Source organism: Limulus polyphemus, unplaced genomic scaffold, assembly GCF_000517525.1.
Source record: "Limulus polyphemus unplaced genomic scaffold, Limulus_polyphemus-2.1.2 Scaffold546, whole genome shotgun sequence".
Taxonomy (NCBI): Eukaryota; Metazoa; Arthropoda; class Merostomata; order Xiphosura; family Limulidae; genus Limulus; species Limulus polyphemus.
In genome coordinates, this window is record NW_013666156.1 from 285,623 (window position 1) to 304,502 (window position 18,880).

At 31.4% G+C, this 18,880-nt stretch overlaps 1 protein-coding gene across 5 annotated transcripts in view; it reads left to right on the top strand.

Annotated features, from left to right (window-relative positions):
* The window catches only part of LOC106459010 (high affinity cAMP-specific and IBMX-insensitive 3',5'-cyclic phosphodiesterase 8B-like), a 151,819-nt gene that overhangs the window by 100,394 nt on the left and 32,545 nt on the right, over positions 1 to 18,880 (top strand). For 4 of the 5 annotated variants that reach the window (XR_002610493.1, XM_022385387.1, XM_022385388.1 and 1 more), the window contains 3 exons: positions 2,172 to 2,249; positions 14,955 to 15,022; positions 16,241 to 16,423. Coding sequence is in view for 4 of the 5 variants with exons in the window: in XM_022385387.1 (XP_022241095.1) it covers positions 2,172 to 2,249; positions 14,955 to 15,022; positions 16,241 to 16,423 (329 nt within the window). In the remaining variant the exon portion in view is untranslated. The remainder of the gene's footprint in view (positions 1 to 2,171; positions 2,250 to 14,954; positions 15,023 to 16,240; positions 16,424 to 18,880) is intronic. The other variant, XM_022385389.1, reaches the window with a different exon arrangement.

Sequence of the window (18,880 nt, forward strand, 5' to 3'; positions counted from 1 at the left end):
CAATAATACATTGAATATGTCCTAATTATGCCTACTACTATTCTCATCAGACAGGCTTATATCTTTCCGGTGACATAATATATCATGGACACTTATTATTAACTAAAATGTGTTAGTTGATGTAACATGCTTCACCTAGAAGAATACATTAGCTAAAATAATGATTATATAATTTGTTTTTGTAATTAAATGAGCAAACAGTATTGTGCCTACAACTAAACTCGTTGTTTTAAGTAAATGTCCTCAAGTTTACTTCTGAGCCTTTGTGGAGCATGGTTAAATAAAGTTTTTATGGAGCTTCAGTTGTTTTCTTTTGTAAATAAAAGTTATAAACATGAGTATTTACTGAGTCACATAGAAAACAAATCATAAAAAATAATATTTTGTCTTTGACAGAAGCTATAATATTTCCCATGGCTATCCCTCTGTCTTTGACAAGCATGTGTTAACCATGAAACATATTTAATGAAGATCTCATTTCTTCTTGTTAAACCTAACATACCTTGCTTTCTTAGCTATAAATTTCCTTCAGTGGAACACAAACTTTACATGTGCGATCCTTTCCCTCTAGCCGTGCTGTGTTGCGTAGCTAACTTTGACATTCCATTAAGATGTTGATTGTTGAAATTGCCAGTATCAAACAGTATTTACTTCCATTTTTTCATTCCAAATTATTTATTTTTCGTCAGTATCATAGAGAGATGGATATTTAAAGCCACATACAAGTACATAAACTTTAATATGTGTATTGTATTTTGCAAAATATTCATAAAGTATCTAAACTCCGTGCCCGTACAGTTTAGGAACTTTTAATTTGATGAGCTAGTAATATAATTCTCATTAAAACAATAATTGTCTTGTATCGGAAGTGGATAGATATCTCATCTGATTGTTATTTTCAAATGCTAAAAATACACTGAATTATAATTTCTTTGGTTAGTTGGCTTTACTCTGAATCATTTGTGGAAATGTATGGCTGGGGCTACAGGCAGACGTTAAATATTGAGAATGTTAAGAGTTATAAATGCGATAGAAGTAGTTATTATAAAGTAAGCTTGTTTATTGTAAGAAATATTACCTTCTTAAAAAGCATTATATCAATAAGTGTTTGTTATTAGCATAAATTAGAATGTTTAATATATATATACAGATATATTTATTATTTGTTATTTTTTTCATTATGTATTACCATTATAATGATTATTTTGTATGGTAGGTTTAGTATGTGAATTTAGGACTAACCTAAATCTGCTAAGCTTTCGAATCTCGCGAGATAATATTGGAATTACGACCGAAGCTATTAATAACAACGAAGGTACCAAACTAATGAAACAATACATTCTAATCATTGTAGTAAAACCGTAAAATCATTAAATTAAGTTATTTCTATCAATTACTGGGTTAATTTATAACTCTGATTTACGTAGGCAGCTTACTTTGATCAAGAGTAAACATTAAATACATGTTCTGTTCAACTTTGCTTTCTTACATGATGCGATGAATAGAAATGTTAAATTCAGACTACTTGTTAAAGAGAGCAACGGTAGAAAAGTAGAACTAGTTTCCTAAAAGTCAGAATCATTTTAAAAGTACTTTCATGCTAAAGGCAGTTTTCTTACCAACTTAGAATCCGTTTTAGGGCGTGACCTAATGGTTAATGTTTAGACTCGTGATCGAAAGGTTGCGGGTTCGAGGCTTGACGTTGTTTCCTTAGGTAAGACACTTTACCTCAGTTGCTTCAGTCTACTGAGTTGTATAATGGGTACCAATTGGTAGCTGAAGGTTAACTCTGTGAATACCATCTAGGACGAAGGTGTTACAATTTCATCATCTTGTGCCACGAAAAACCGAAGTTATGTGCCTTACAAGCAAGCATAGGATTAACTTACTTATTTAATCCGTTTTAGATAGACATGGCCATTACCTAAACAGAACCACTGAATTGTCTAGACAACAACAATTAATTGTTCTCACGAATTCAATCTAAAAGTTGAGTTTTATGTGTAAAAATGTGTTTACCGTTTTATTCTAATGTATAATTTCTACTCTAACATTGAGACAAAAGTAAACGCCTTTCATACGGCAGTGAAACTAATATAATGGTAGAAAAACAAATATAAAATGTTATTTACAGTTCTGGAATATAAGTAACATTTCCATTCCATTTGCAGACTTCCTTCCCTATACACTAACCAATATGAAATCCATCAGAAATCCTTCATTCGATGTCAGATCTTTGTGTAGTGAAGGTATGTAGATATCAGTTACACATACAGCATATCGTAATTTATAACAGGCCTTGTAGTGAGTTTTATATTTTCATCACTGTATTTATTCAACCATTTCATGTGAGTCATTTCATTTTAAAATTGTTAGTGTTCTATTTTCGTAAAAACAAAACATACCAAGAAGTATTCTAAGGTCAAGGCTCTTACTTTATACAAAGTGCTATAAATCTTTGTAAGTTTCATCTGAACCTAGGATATTATATGTGCTTTAATGGTTTATTATGATATATTATCTCGATCAAATAATTTCGCATATCAATGAAAAATAATGTAAAGGAAGATATAATAATATTGGCGTGATTGAAAACTATACATAAGGCATTTCAGAACAGATGTGGAAAGGAAAAATGTCAATGGATAAAGAGAAAAGTTAAAACTAATTTCTTGCGAAATCTATTATCTTGCAAGCATGATTAATAACTCCGAAACCTTATATAGCTTGAGTAAAAGGTCCGAAACCTTATATATGCTTCATTCTATTTGAAATTTAAAGCAGACTCTTTCTTGCGTAATGTTTTCAATAGATGAAACTGCTGACGTACGCTAAAAGTTGTTATGAAGTTATGATGAAATATGGTTTCAAATAATCTCTGACCTTTAACCAAATATAATCTATTGTACGACATCAAAGACTGTATGATATTTCAGTACACGAACAATTCGCTCCTTATTTTTCTGTCTGTTGTGAGTTGCTATAGCGATGAAACAATATAAAGTAAATCAAGTGTTTATGAATTGTCGTATTATAACAAAACTATATACTTGTGAATTGTTATATATATGTATTGTTACAAAGTTAAATACTTGTGAATTGTCGTATGGTTACAAAACTAAATTCTTACGAATTGTTATATATATATGTATTGTTATAAAGTTAAATACTTGTGAATTGTCGTATGATAAAATTAAATACTTGCGTATGGTCACAACATTAAATATTTGCGAACGGTCATATGTTACAACATTAACACCTACGAATTGTCGTATTATAATAAACTTGGTACTAGCGGTATATCACATATGGTTACTGAGTGGAATACTCTAGAATCGTCTTATGGTAACAAAACTAAATAATTATAAATATGGTACAAAGTAAGTACGTGCGATTATCATAAAAATTAAAATGATTGTATCCTATTTGTTCGGGGTGAATAAACTTTTACCAGAGACACATTAAAAATCAAGTTTTTTCAGCCAAGTTTAGGACGTATATACGTATATTAATTATAGTTCATTACTAACTGATTTTCTAAAAACTAGAATTGTTATTATTTCTCACGTTCTCTCTCTCTCAACAATATGATATTGTTGGTTTGAATAAAATGTGAGTCAATGTGCGAGCTATTACAAGGATCAATGAACACTCTCGAGAATAGATTGTTCTTGCATTAGCTTCATTTAGGGATATGCTTGATAAAATGATTGAGAATAATGAACACTGTTCTGCCAGTTATAGCAACACTCTGTATAAAGTCCAAACATTCTTAAGTAAAACATGTGCGTTTTAGTATGATAACGAAATTAATACTTGCTAGTTGTGGTATGGTAATAAAGTAAGACATTTTTAAGTTTTTGAAGTGACTTTCGTGTGGTTAAAAAATAAAATAAAATATTAGATACAATGAAGAAATAAAAGTAACAAAAATAGTTCAACTTCTAAACATAATTCATTTATGATGTTTCTGGACTGAATTCATTTATGATATTTCTGGACTGAATTTATTTATGATATTTCTGGACTAAAAAGGTTTACTAAAGTGAGAATAGAAAAGACAGTCTACGCCAGACAAATCTGACTAAAGCAAATTTAACTTATCAATCCGAAAAGTGTTTTCCTTATGAACCATATGGATTAAAAGATTTAGACCAAACAGTACTTTTATGTATTAGTCAAACCACTTTTACGTATACAATACATAGTAAGGCACTTGTGACAACCCTGTCAAACCTCAAGATTTATTCAAATAGCATGAGATATAACATATAATTTAAGGACAATAAGGGATTTGTTGGTCCATCTAGACCATCCCATCCACTATAATAAACTGCAAAATAAAAACTAAAACACTCAAAGTCAGCCCTTGTCACTCAAATATTCATCAAGCTTACCTCTAAAATCCATTAAATTAACTGCATCTACCAAATCTGAAGGAAACTCATTCAAAAGGCGAATGAAAAATAAGAAAAATAAAGCTGAAGATGAGTCATACCCTGCCAACAGTTATATTTGTGTTCTCTAGTCCTACCATTCTCACAACTAAATACCATAAAAAGAAGATGCATCAACACCTCAATCAGATCCTCCCTAACGTATTTTTTCTTTACAAACCAATTTCAGATATATTAACGTCCTAGCATGACAAACTTTCCATAATGCTAACCCTACTCTGAGTATTTTCCAATAATTCAATGTCCTTTCTAAGGTAAGGAGTCAGGACTGAACACAGTACTTCCAATGTGCCTTAACTAATAACTTATATAATGAAATTACAACTTATTTAGAATTGTATTCAGTATTTCTGTAGATACAACCTAAATTTCTGTTTGTCCTGCTAGTAGCAACAGCGTATTGCTTGGATGTCTTAAAAAACTGATCAACCAGTTTTTTTATCCAATGAGCCAACCCACACCACAAATACAGAGATAAATTTTTAACAAGTCTTTTATGTGGCATCTTGTCAAATGTTTTCTGAAAATACAGATACATCAAATCCACATCCGTACCCTTATCTACAAAAATGGAAACCTCTTCAAAGGATATCAAAAGATCAGTAAGGCAAGATTTTCTCCTACTGAAACCATACTGGTTATCCAACAAAATTTTAAACTTTGTTAGATAAATATTCAAAACATTTTTATCAGACTTTCAAAACGTTTCCCCACCACTGATGTAGGACTAATGGGCCCATAGTTACTGGGACAATTTTTACCATTTCTCTTGAAAAGAGGATTAACAATAGCCACATTCCAGTTTTCTAGCACCAACCCACTATTCTAGGATTCACAAACATTTATTTGGCCCAGGAACTTTATCATTCTTCAAACTATTCTTTTTTTTTAACAAGCCCAAAATTAATTTAATCATCTTGTTCAATCTTGTTTCCAGTTAGAAACTGTTCGGAATGAAAAATATTGCTTAATAATGCTTTTTAAAAATTCAAAAATTGTATAATTAAATAACCCAGACATTCCATAATCACCAGATATAAGCTTTTCTATATCATCCCTAAAAGGCTCTACTCCTATCCAAAGACTTTACTTACCCTTAAAGAAATCCTTATTATTGATTTTTACATTTTCAACCAGCCTTTTTTTCATATAGTTCTTCGACATCCTAATTTTCCGTTTAACTAACTCTTTTGATCTTCTTTAATCCTCCATATCTGCTATCATTGCAATCAAGTTACACATCTTATATTTATAATGCCTTTTTTTAAATGTTATCCTTTATACCCTTTGTGAGGCAACGTGATTTTTCAATGCAGCCATCCTTTTTATTCTATAAGGAACATGCTTATCTCGAATATTTAAGATTTTAAAAATTACTCCACATTTGATCAGTATCTCCAATTAATTCAGTTGCCCAATTCACAGCAGATAATTTTTGTCTCCTTTTATTTTTTCATTTGAAACCAAAATTTCATTATTCTTTATCTCTATTTGCAGCAGAACATCAAATCTAATTGAGCAATGACCACTTGCACCCAGGTGTTCCCCACTCTCCACCTACCAACGATTTCTATATTAGAAGTTAAAAATAAATCTAAAATAATATTGTTCCGTAGCCAATTGGTGGAGAAACTATCTTGAATAGCTTCTAAAACCCTGTGTCCATTGTGATTTGACTTTAGCATTTCCTAATCTATATGCCTGAAATAAAAAATCTTTCATGAATATAACCGTAGTAAGAGCCGAGTTCTTTATCTCACTGTAGAGTTTTTCATTATTTTCATCAGTTGCATCTGGTGGTTCGTAACAAATTCCAACCAAAAGCTTACTCCTTTTAGAACCACAACATAAATCCAAACAGATTCAACCTCATTGCTATTAGCTTGATATCCTCAACTTGAAAAGAATGTAGCTCCCAATTTGCATATAAAGCCATTCCTCCCCATCGTTGTAGTACATTATCATTATTAAACGACCTATAACCCAATTTCAAAAAAATTCCTGTCATCAAAACTTCTTACATTTAACCAAGTTTCAATTATTCCCAGTATAACAGAATCCTCTGTTTCGACCAGTGCTCTAAAGTCATATATTTTACTCTTTATACTTCTAAGTTTGCAATAATAACAGTTTAATCTACTATTAACAACAATTTTGTACTTTGTTTCTACGCTGTACTTTTCTCGAAATTTTATATTGTAGATCTTCATTATTCTGGCCCTTGCCACAATCTAGTTCTAGTTTAAAGCTGCCCTAGAGTTGAATTAGTAACTCTTGCAAATAAGCCAGTCTCAACCCTATTTAAATGTAAACCATACCTTCCAAAAGCTGCCTTTCCCAATTGAACTGATCCCACAAATCCAACTAATCAGCCTGTTCGTCCTTATATATTAACCTAAGTCATTCAGCCCTAGTAATCCCACAAGTTCAACCAGCCAATCTGTCCATTATTACATATTAACCTAAGCCTAACATTTAGCCCTAGTGACCAACTTATAATTTCATCCACACATTAAGTCTTGGCAATATCCCTAACAGAATTAAATTATGACCCTTTTTTTATTCCCTTTATGAATGGTTTGTGCTTAACAATTGGCTACTCTGACCTACTCTTCCCTACATAATTAGCCCATATGTGTATTATAAATGATGCATAACTGCTAGACACATTTACTCTACCACTTGCTCTGTCGGTTATATCCCTCATCCCTGCCCCTTGATAGCATAACCTAATTCTTTTCTCCCTATTTACCCGACAGACTATCCTATCAACGTGCCTAAAGAATCACATATAACAATAAGCTTATGTTTTTCATTCCCATTCCTTATCTGTAAGTCTCTGGATTTATGACGCTAAAATTCTATTTCCGATACCATTGTGTGGCTTTGCACTTCACAACAAACAAACTGTACCTTTTGTTATCCTTTCCTTCCATAGTTTTACATTTACACAAATTAAATACTGAAATATGTTATTTAAAAGAACCTGCGTATTATAATTAAAACTTGTCTACTACTAACCATATTAAAACTGCTTTTAACTTCTTATAAGATATTATTAGCCACTGTATCCTTTGCATGCAAAAGCGTAATTCCTTTTTAAATCCTGCTATCATGTCCCACAGTTTACCCTTCTCTTTATTTAGGATAGCCTCCAACTTCTCCTCCATTTCAAAAACTTTATTTACAAAATATACATCTTCACTACTAGCTTCCTTAAACATGTATGCCTGTCTCGATTTCCCAAATAGAATACACTCTATGTACCTGTTAAACCTTACAAAGTATGAGCGCTTAACACCTACAAGAATCTTAACTATTGTAGACTGGGAATAAATAACCAACAATAAACTCAAGCAACCTCTTGAAAACACTGTTAAGCCTAACGTTAGGGTTAAATATATTATACTGTTTCATTTTAAGTTTATCTTTAAAATAAGAAGAGACAAACGATTAGTGTTTAGAATATATTTATGTAATAACACAATTTTGTAGCCTGTTTTATGACTTACCACTACCTGTATTATTGTTAAATTTGCGTTATACTCGCTAAGACAAACTGTAGATATACAGTACTAAACTGTAGACAAATGTAACACCAACGTCTTCTAATAACCAATATTTATACCTTTAATTACTAGTGTCAGTACCACATCTATGATATACACCACATTTCTAGTTACACGCACCTAAATATAAATTCAAACAATTTACCAACGTATTAAATTCTCAGCAGTATCAAATAACAATAGAAACAGTTAATTAAACTTTTAAATTAAACAAATTCTCATTTTTACTTACCTAACACTAATAAAAACTCTCTATTTCAATATAATGTTTGATATTAAATAGGCCCGGCATGGCCAGGTGGTTAGGGCGCTCGACTCGCAATCATGCTCGCCCTTTCAGCCGTGGGGGCGTTAGAATGTGACGGTCAATCCCACTATTCGTTGGTAAAAGAGTAGCCCAAGAGTTGGCGGCTAGTGGTGATGACTAGCTGCCTTCCCTCTAGTCTTACACTGCTAAATTAAGAACGGCTAGCGCAGATAGCCCTCGTGTATATTTATATGTATATTTCTATTAAGTGTGTGTATGTATAAAGCTAGGGTAAAAACTACGATGTGCGAATGAATCTGACATAGCCTAATAGTTGGTGTGCCTGATCTTTGAATCCAAGATTTCATAGTTCGCGCTTCAATGCCGTTAAAACGCGCTCCATACTTTAGGGACGTAGGTTGACGGTCAAATCCCACTATTTGGCCAGACAAGAGTAACCCAAAAGTTAGTGATATGTGCTGTTGCCTGGGCGCCTTTAGATTATCATTTCAAAATTGTGGACGGCTATATACAGATAAACTCTTGTATAGCTTTGCACGAAAATATATCTCGGTAAGTGAAGTTTCTGGGGAATTAGGACTCAGAAGTAAGACTAAAGACTCTCAGGTTTGACCTCTGTTCTCATGTTCCGTATGTATAACATCAACAAAAAATTATTTGAGTGCACAATGCCACAACATCCCACATCTAAAAGTGTCATTGTCTTATTCTAACTGTGGGAAGATATTTGCACATAATAGATAGATAAATAACTAATAATCAAGCCGCTTTAACATTTGAATTCGTATAACACATGGAATCAAATGCTCAAGAATTGATACAACTTGAAAAGAAACATGTTTTGTTATTAAGACTGAATTTCTATTTGTGCAGAATATTTAAAAATTGATGAATTAGCTAAAAAATACATGTTATTTAGAGCCTGCTGTGAAAGGTATCCTATAACGGATAATTATACTTATGTCGAAATATTTTTAACACCGAAGATTTTGGATTAATAAAAAAATACATTATTTTACGATGATCCTGCCATCTATTGAAACGTTTTTTTACAAATGTTACTAAAATATATTTTTTTCTGTTCTTCACTTTAATTAATTAAGAAATAATAACCACAAATGTTACAGAACTCAGTTAAAGTTTATCTGAGCTATACTATTCTTTCGTAATTAAATATTTTTTTTTATAAATTTGATTTTTAAAATACTTACATATGGCTACATGATCAATGTATTTAGTGTAATGTAGTCTTAGTTTCTATTGGAAGGATAATACTGAAACCTTAGTAAATGTTAACAGATTTAAGAAAGAAGTCTTCTACATAATTAATGGACGTTTATAATTTTCCTTAACCCTCCTTGTTACTGATAGAAAACTGAGTGAAAAAAATTGAAGATTTCATGAACCAAAGTTTATCAGTCAATGTAGTGTTTCTAAATATAGGTTTCTTCCATGAGAAATAAATTCATTGATTCCGTTCCGCTTTAACAGGTTTCCACGTCTTGTACTTCAGATTAAAAGTGAATACTAGAAAAAACATTCAAAACTCACCACGATTATCATTTTTGTTGACTCAATAAATAATCCATAATAAATAATTTTATTGTATTCTAATTTATCCGATACTTCCTTTTTCTGGCATTAAATGTCAATTTTTGCTGTTTTAAACTTCAATTTTTATCCAGGAAATGTGACTATAAAAACTACATTTTTTGCTTGAGTTTTAACGCTTCAGCAATTATCCAAAACATGTGACTATCAAAAAACTAGAGTCTTATAATTTTGGGATTTAAATATTATCCAGAAGATGTATCCATTAACACTATAGACACTTTTTAACTTTAATTTTAATGAATACGTGATCATTCAGAGGGTCTAGCTACCAACAGTTTGAGTTTCTATAACATAGTGATCATTCAGAGATTAGTCACCAATAGGTACAGTGATTATCTTGCGTTTTAGCTACTTAGTTATTATCCAGAAGATTTAGTGTTTGACGTGTGTTTAGTATAAGTTCTCTTATGATAATGAAATATATATTTTTCGGTCATGGTTACTCGAATGTCTAAGCAATGGAATTACAATATTTAAGCTCAGAAAAAAAATTGATGACAGAAGAAATTATGTTACTAAATGTAAATAGTAATTTAAGCTAAACCTTCCAGTTTTTTTATTATTAGTAGTAATGTTTCTGCATTCTTTTGATTCTGTGAAACAGCTGAGCGTAATGTTTCGTGTACATATTATAAGGAGATTTTTTTCCAATATATTGCATACTTGCATATCCATCGTACAATTATAAAACCGGTTATGAATATCTGCTAGAATTAGCAGGAAAGTTTAGGCCCGGTGAGACAAAGAACGCATTGAGTAGAAATTCATGTTTTCAGACGTGGTCATCATTAATAAAGATTGGTAATTCAGTCAAGAAGCATTTTACCTATTAAACAAGGATAGAAATAACATATGCCTATACATCTGTTCCACATATGTTATTTCTATCCTTGTTTAATAGGTAAAATGCTTCTTGACTGAATTACCAATGTTTATGAATGATGACCATGTGTGAAAACATGAACCTATACATTTGTTCCACACATGCTCATGCCTACAACCCTTGAGATCCCTAATTTTAAACAAAATACTGGGCTTAAAATAGGTTATTGTCTATCGTAAAATAAAATATAACCCATTGCAGTATTTTACCATCACTTTTTATTTCGTTATGATACACATATGTTATGAACAACAATCATCATACTGAATTAGAATACAACCAACAACAATTATTATTCATATTTCTAAGAATCTAAGTAAATAACATTAAAAGGATTAAACTTCAGTATCTTTAGATGCACCCATCTATTTGAACAGGTTGGGAAAATTATTACTTCTTCCTATATCGTCGTTATTGTGAATAACGTCATTTAGTACAGAACGATATTTCAAGTTTAAAAAACAATATCTTTCCAATATTCTACGTTTAATTTTAATTTTTTGTTTATGTGAATTTTTAGTTAGAATTCTTAGCATACAAAAATAGCTTTAAGTGGGTAATTTCAATTAATTCATTAATATTATATTGTTTAAATCTATTCTTGAAAATGCTTTGATTAGAAATAAAATTTTGTTTTATACAAAATTAATAAATTATTTTCAGTTACTTCTTTAAAACAGTATTTTTTTTTTCAGTGAGCACATTCGTATCAACGATTTTCTCGTGCACTACCAATTATAAAAGTTTTGTTGTTGTTTGAATAAAGTTCATCCGAGCCAATTATACGTACTTCTCGCAAATAACATTTTAGGATACTCTAAAGAGATGCAATATAATATACCTATGAACAAGCAAAAGTTTTATTTTATATTAAAAAAAGAAGATATTATTAAGTCTAATTTTAATCTCGTCTCACGTACAACAGATGGCATAAATTCAGAAAGTTATTGGATCCGTGCGTTTTTCTTATAGCAAAGCCACATCGGGCTATTCTGCTGTGTCCACCGAGGGGAATCGAACCCTTGTTTTTAGTGTTGTAAATCTGTAGATTTACCGTTGACCCAGCGGAGGACGTTATGAGATCCTTTCAACATTGTTTACTTAGCTACTGCATTATATATATATTATATATGCGGCTGAACAGGGTAGGCAACGAATATTTTCCTAATATGTTTAACCTTCTATAAAGACATGGAGTGAAGAAGGCCTTTAGAATCAACGGATCTACAGTAAATATGTGATTATCTAAAGGCAAGACCATGCATGGTCAAGTAAACCTAAAGTGATTCCAAATGGTTTTCTATACCAAATGTTCAGATAGCCAACAAGGGTAGTGCCATTTTAAATATATTGTTACTACTAATAAAGATATAGTTTCAAGAACTCAAGTGGGGAAGAATTAGGTAAGATTAATCATTGCTTATTTACGTTTAATATTTTGCTACATGTTGAGATAAAAGAAACGAAATATTAGCTCCTAACATATGAAAACCTATTTTTGTGGTCACAGGACATGATTTAGGACAGAGGTGGTAAATTTTAAAAATAAATTACCTTTAATTCATAATAGGCTTGCTCCTAAAAAAGAAGAAAATTATAACAAATAAGATTAGACATTATCGGCTTTTTAAATATATAAAAGAGAAAAATCAGAGATAAATCTCACAATTTCAAGAAGTTTAAATTTGCTGACAGGTTGAAAGATTCACAGTGTAATAGGTTTGTCTATTTGTTTGTTGTTAAGCACAGAACTACACAATAGACTATTAGTTCTGTGCCCATCAGCTTGGTTTTTAGCGCTATAAGCCTTCAGACTTATCGCACGGGGGGGGGGAGACTAATATGGAGATTAAAAATAGATAAAGCACTAGGACTAGACAAGGTTTTTCCTCGGGATTTAAAGGCACAGCCTTTATCCCTCTATTTAATTCTTGGGGTCATTAGACAGTTGGTGGATGCTTGAGTATTGTCGAGTTGATAATGTTAGACCCGTAGTTTAGAGAGGGCGACAAGAAATGCTCTGGAAACTATAAGCCAGATAGTCTTGCTTCTCTAGTGGGAAAACTTCTAGATAGTCTGATAAAAGAAGCTTTATAAAATAATTTAGTGAAATATGATATTATAAATGAAAGATAAAATGGATTCATAAATGGGAAAATTTCGCCTTCCTAATCTGTTATCTCTTTTCAATGATCTTATTTATTATCTGGACATAGGAAAAATTCTTGACTTGGAGTACTTATCTAAGAAACTCACATCAGTATGGATTGGGGAAAGGCTAGTTAACTGGGTTTTAGGTTATATGGATATCAAGAAAACAGTAGATTGTTATTAATGGGGTTCAGTTAAACTGAACCTTTGTTACTAGTTGAACACCTCTGGGGTTAGTGCTTGAGCCTTTGCTTTTTTATTTACATTAATGATACTGATTGGGGCATGATTAGTAAATTATTTAAAGTTTGCTGATACCATTAATCCCTTGGGACTTTTTAGCAGTAATGAAGATCATTAGTACAGAATTATTTGTATCAGTTGGTAAGTTGGTAAATTAATGAGCAAATGACGATGAATTATAATAAGTGCACGGTATTTGGTTATATAATACTTTGAGTTATCATAACTTGGATCACACGTTCAATATAGATGGGAACCTACTCAATAGCACGGCTGAAAAAAGGGATTTTGGCATAATAGTGAATAAGTCAGTCAAATCAACCAAGCAGTGCTCTGTTATTAATATTAGAGCTAGGATGATTCTAGGGAGAAACGATAGGGTTAAGGCTCCAATTTCTTTGTGCTGTATTTAGAATATAATAGGACGAGAGAAAATAACCGCAAGATATCACAAATCAGAAGCAAATGTTATGAGTCCATATTCTTTTCGTTAATAAATTGCTGTTTAAAGACGAGTTTGTTTTTGTTTTTTTTGCACTCTTTTTTGCATGTCTTTTCTTGTGTATCAAGTTATTTGCTTCTGCTCTAGACAAAACTATGTTTGTTTCATCTCCAGAAAGTTGTTTAGCAAAATCTCATTAACTTCTACTCTGTGCCTATATATTGTCCAGAATTGTCAAATATATTCAAATGAATGTGACGTTGTAGCTACATTCATTTACTATTGAGACCCGAGAAAGTGCTAGTGACAAACATAATTTGTCAGACATTAGACATAGAATTGATTAAAAGGAAATAATTCTATTAGTGCTACAAAAATTACTTAGCATTTGCTAAGGTAGTGCGCGTTCTATATAATTCCATTCATCAATATAACGTGAATACTAAAATGACGCAAAACATTCTGCTTTAATCGTATAACTCTGATTAGAGTCAACACTTGCTTTTCGAATGTACGAGGGATTAAAGCTGTACTTGATAATTTATGTTTGAAGTTAATTTTGCCTTTAAACACAGAGTTATGGTTGCTTAAAGTTTTAAAATTTTAATGTAAAATAACAATGTTATAACTTTTACATGTTCACGTTCTTTCATACAAAACTTGAAAATTCTGGTGACTTTTGCAACCACTGCTAAAACTTTATAGTTCTGTGAGTTTTGAAAATGATTTCAAGTAGTTTCCATTACAAAATGTAACTGCTTCAAAATATCTGCATCAAAGTATCTATTTTATTGTCAGGCTTATGATACGTGTATTTAAAACACTGATTGTGATATTAGTTGAGTTTGACGAAAACGTTTACATATATTACATAATTTGTAGGATCAATATTTCTGTGTAACTGAGACACGTTGGTTGAATAAGTTTACATACGTGAATGACCTAACTTTCGTAATAGCTAGAAGTAAATTCTACATGTCTTTTATACATTTATATTTTCCGTAAGAAATGAAATGTTGTTCAACTATAGCTTTATTTTTTTCAGAGTATAAATGAACACGTATAATTTATCAAATGTTAAAATTCGTCAATAGCTCAAAAAATTAAAAAAAAACAATATATCTGAATATATAAAACAATTCTTACATCTAGTGTTTTACTACATCAATCACATTGTCGTGTAGCAAATCAATCATAAAGAAATGTTTTAAAACGGTTACTAAGACATAAAGAAAGCTAAATTAATTATTTCTACTGTGATGTTGATCTTTTTTATCTAAATTTTATACCATATGGCTTATATTTTACCTGGTTGTTCTTTCTAAAGCTGGTATGAACAGAAGACAGTCCCTTGCCAGACTTCATACAATGACGATTGAAGCGCCAATCACGAAGGTGAGTGACAACAGTATTATGATACATTATTTAGTTAAATTACAATGGTGGATTATCAAGTAATGTAATGTAGTTGATTAAAAATTACAAAAGAGGTGATAAGAAATATTGTCATATATTACTTACATAAATTACGGGGGGGGGGGATTATCAATTAATATTATGTATTTGTTTCAAAATTACAAAAGTGGATGATAAAAATATTGCCACATGTTATTTACTTGGATTACGAGAGTGGTTATCAAGTAATATTTATACTTGTTTTAAAATTACGAAGTTGGATAATAAACACTGTGATAGCATATTCAAATTATGTATGACATAGCTAAATAGTAGAATGCTGTAATATATTACTAATTTAGATAGGTGGGAAATAAAATGCTTATGATGCCCTTATATTTGTTCACAGCTGGGAAAACAACAACAACATTATTCAGGTTCATTACACTGCAGAAGGTTTGCCATAAATAATTTCTATAATTAACCTATGAACTGTTCATAATATATAGGTTTTTATATTCTGACACTCAATTATATCGGATCATAAACTGGTCGTAACTACAATAATTTGCAGTGCGTGCTTATGAGTCTTCAAGAGGAATTTTTACGTTCTTACTCAGCACTTTGTCATGTTGGCTGTACGCTTTACTTTCTCAGATCAGTTGTCATAGACAAATACTTAAAATATTTTTGCTAGGAAAATTGAACTTTTTTTTTATTACTATTATGTAGTTCTTGGTTGCGTCTAAAGAATTTCGAACGTTACAGTTCTCGAGAAATCTCAAAAACTTACTAATGTTTCCTATAATAATACGAAATCACAAGTGCTTAGAGATTTTAAATGATAGGTAAAGATCGAGAGACAAAACTCCACCCAAGATGGCCTTGTACCTTTGCATCTCGCCCTTCGAAGTTCCTTGTTGTGTGTAGATGACTGTCGAGCAGCTAGAGCAAGCTAAGTATCAGTAAGCTCCAAAAAAAGCTCCATTTCCTTCCTAAAATGTGTAGAGTTTATCTAATGAGAGAGGTTACGACTAAAATATTACACATTGACAGTTAGTTCTTTTTTTCAAATCAACACCACCTATGTAAGTACAAAAAAAGCACAATCAGGAGTTAAATTGTAATGTCACTGAGTCAGGAAATTGGTGTTTCTTTGGCTGCAATAGATTATAACGTACAGCTTTTTATTTCATTTTTTTTTACAATTTGCTGAAGGTCATCAACATGCTATTAGCGACACAAGAGAATAGTCCCAACTTTGTGGCTAAAGACATAGACAAAATTTTGGAAATACTGAGAACCAGTGATCTCTACTCTCCGCAGTTGCTAGGGCTCAACCAACATCGGCGACCAACGGACGACAAGTTGACGTCAGATTTAATCAGCAGCCTCGTCATGGTATCTAAAGATTTACTTTACACATATACACACACTTTTGTTTTATTTGTTAGAAGTACAAATCGATTATAAACATATCAATGACCACTTTATTTTTAAAACTGTTCCCCTTGTATTATGTTTTAGAGTCTCCTTAGCTTCCGCAATCGACATAACTGTACAAAAGAACAAGTGAAAAGAGTTATTGGGTATTATTGTTTTTATAGAAACATTTGCGTTTGATATTACCTGTGAAAATAATGCTATGTGAAGCAAGTAATATTTAACGACGCTAGTAGTCACTTTTACGAAACATTATTGTTTAACGTAGAATATTTTCGTAAAATGAAAATGAAACATTCCATTGTTTAGTCAATATGACATCAGAGGATGTAGTACAATATCATATGGAAAACAAAATGTGTGTAATACTAATAAAATAACTTAATTAACTAACGTTGGCACATAAATTCTATGACGCAAATAAAGACCATATTAAGTAGCATTTATCTGTTAAACCAAACTTACTGCGCTAAACTGATGTGTCCCTATAGTACAACAAGGCTCGTTCCTAAGGTACGTCTCTCGTTTCTGATCGTTAGAGATTTCATAACTGTTGAGTTGTAATATGTTAACGTTAAGAGTTTAGTTAATAATGAACGTAAACGATGTATTAACGCAGATTTTGCTACAAATAATCCCCGCTTAACCTGTATCCTTTCTTTTTACTTTAATTCACAATCAACAACGAGCTGCCACCCACGGAGACTACTGTGGTAAGTCACATGTATGTAACTCTTGTGTGCATTATAGACAGTAGGTAGATGTCAGTGCTGTACTTGAAAAGAATGGCTTGAATTTCTTCTTGGAATATATGAGTTGCAAATAAAATCATACAACCTAACTGATATTCAAACTCTTAGCTATCATTATTTACTGCAAAACTATAAGCCAATCGCAGAATCCCCAAAAATATTCTACTGACTTCAAGAAATGAAACAGCTGCCTTTATATTTGTTCCAATGAAAAGGTGTGCTTATTACTGTCAGTCTGGAAACCCAGATTAGACATGATTAGCATATCTCTGCAAAAATTACGTACGAGTTTTATTGTGTAGGTATCATTTGTGCAACAATAATATTGTAATTAAAGACTTGTGCAACTTGGCCATTGTTGGAGTTACTTCATTATTATAGCAAGTTGGTTGCTTACAACTTGTTATTAAGGTACAATTTTGCTTAAAAATGTATATGTAATTTGTGCAACTTGGCCATTGTTGGAGTTACTTCATTATTATAGCAAGTTGATTGTTTACAACTTGTTATTAAGGTACAATTTTGCTTAGAAATGTATATGTAATTTGTGCAACTTGGCCATTGTTGGAGTTAGTTCATTATTATAAAAGTTGGTTGCTTACAACTTGTTATTAAGGTACAATTTTGCTTAGAAATGTATATGTAAAACCAGCAAATGTGAATGAATCCCAATAAGAAAGAAAATGTCTTAACTAATATATATTTTGTTGATCAGCTATGCAGAACAGCGAATGATAGAGACAAGCAGAAAATCCTATGTTGTTCTTTCTGCATCCAAACAACGAAAACAATACCAAAAAAACAACTCTCTACAAGATAATGTTTTCAAAAAAAAGAAACTTACACAGCTATGACATAATAAAACTCACAATAATAAAGCGCCAATTACTTTATAACGTCGATTTATATTTGATTTGACCTAATCTGTTGAGTACATGCTAGAAAATAAAGAATATATTAGTAAGTAACTTTTTACGTTTGCTTTACATTTTTTTGCACACGTAACAAGCACCGTTAAAATCTCGTATTCCATTATCGGTGATATTAAACACGTGAGCTAGTGAAGTTTGAAAGCTTTTCTTACATCTAATAAATGTTACAACACACCACAAGACTGTTTTCTTTCCCTAATTCCTGTAATCAGTCCATTACGATCTGTGTATCAAAAGTGTGTAAAAATAGCTTGTCGAGACTGCAGTTCACTGGCAAAGTACCATGAAGAACTTCGGCTCGCAGCTGTGATTTTTTTTTAAATATTTGTTGCAGTGCGAAAAATAAATACAGTGGTGTTAAACGCGAAGCATAAACTTCATTTTTGCGATGAAATGTAGCGTAGCCTCAGATGTCTTTTCTTCTCAGTATTGTTTTTATTTGTTGTTTGAGAAAATACGAATTTCGTACTAGAGGTGCGTCAAATAATTTTTACATTGAGTTCATAGAAATTTTATATCTCCAAAGTTGATAAAACGTTAAAAATATCCAAACATAGCAACAATAAGAAAGAACACCAAACAAAACGAACGTTTATTTTATTACAAGTTATAGCTTTTACAGTAATCAAGATTTGTATTTAGAACAGGTACGACGTTTCAATCACTGGAGAGATCATTCTCAAGTACACAAGTTTTAACAGTAAAAAACTAAACATTATTTGTCTGATTAT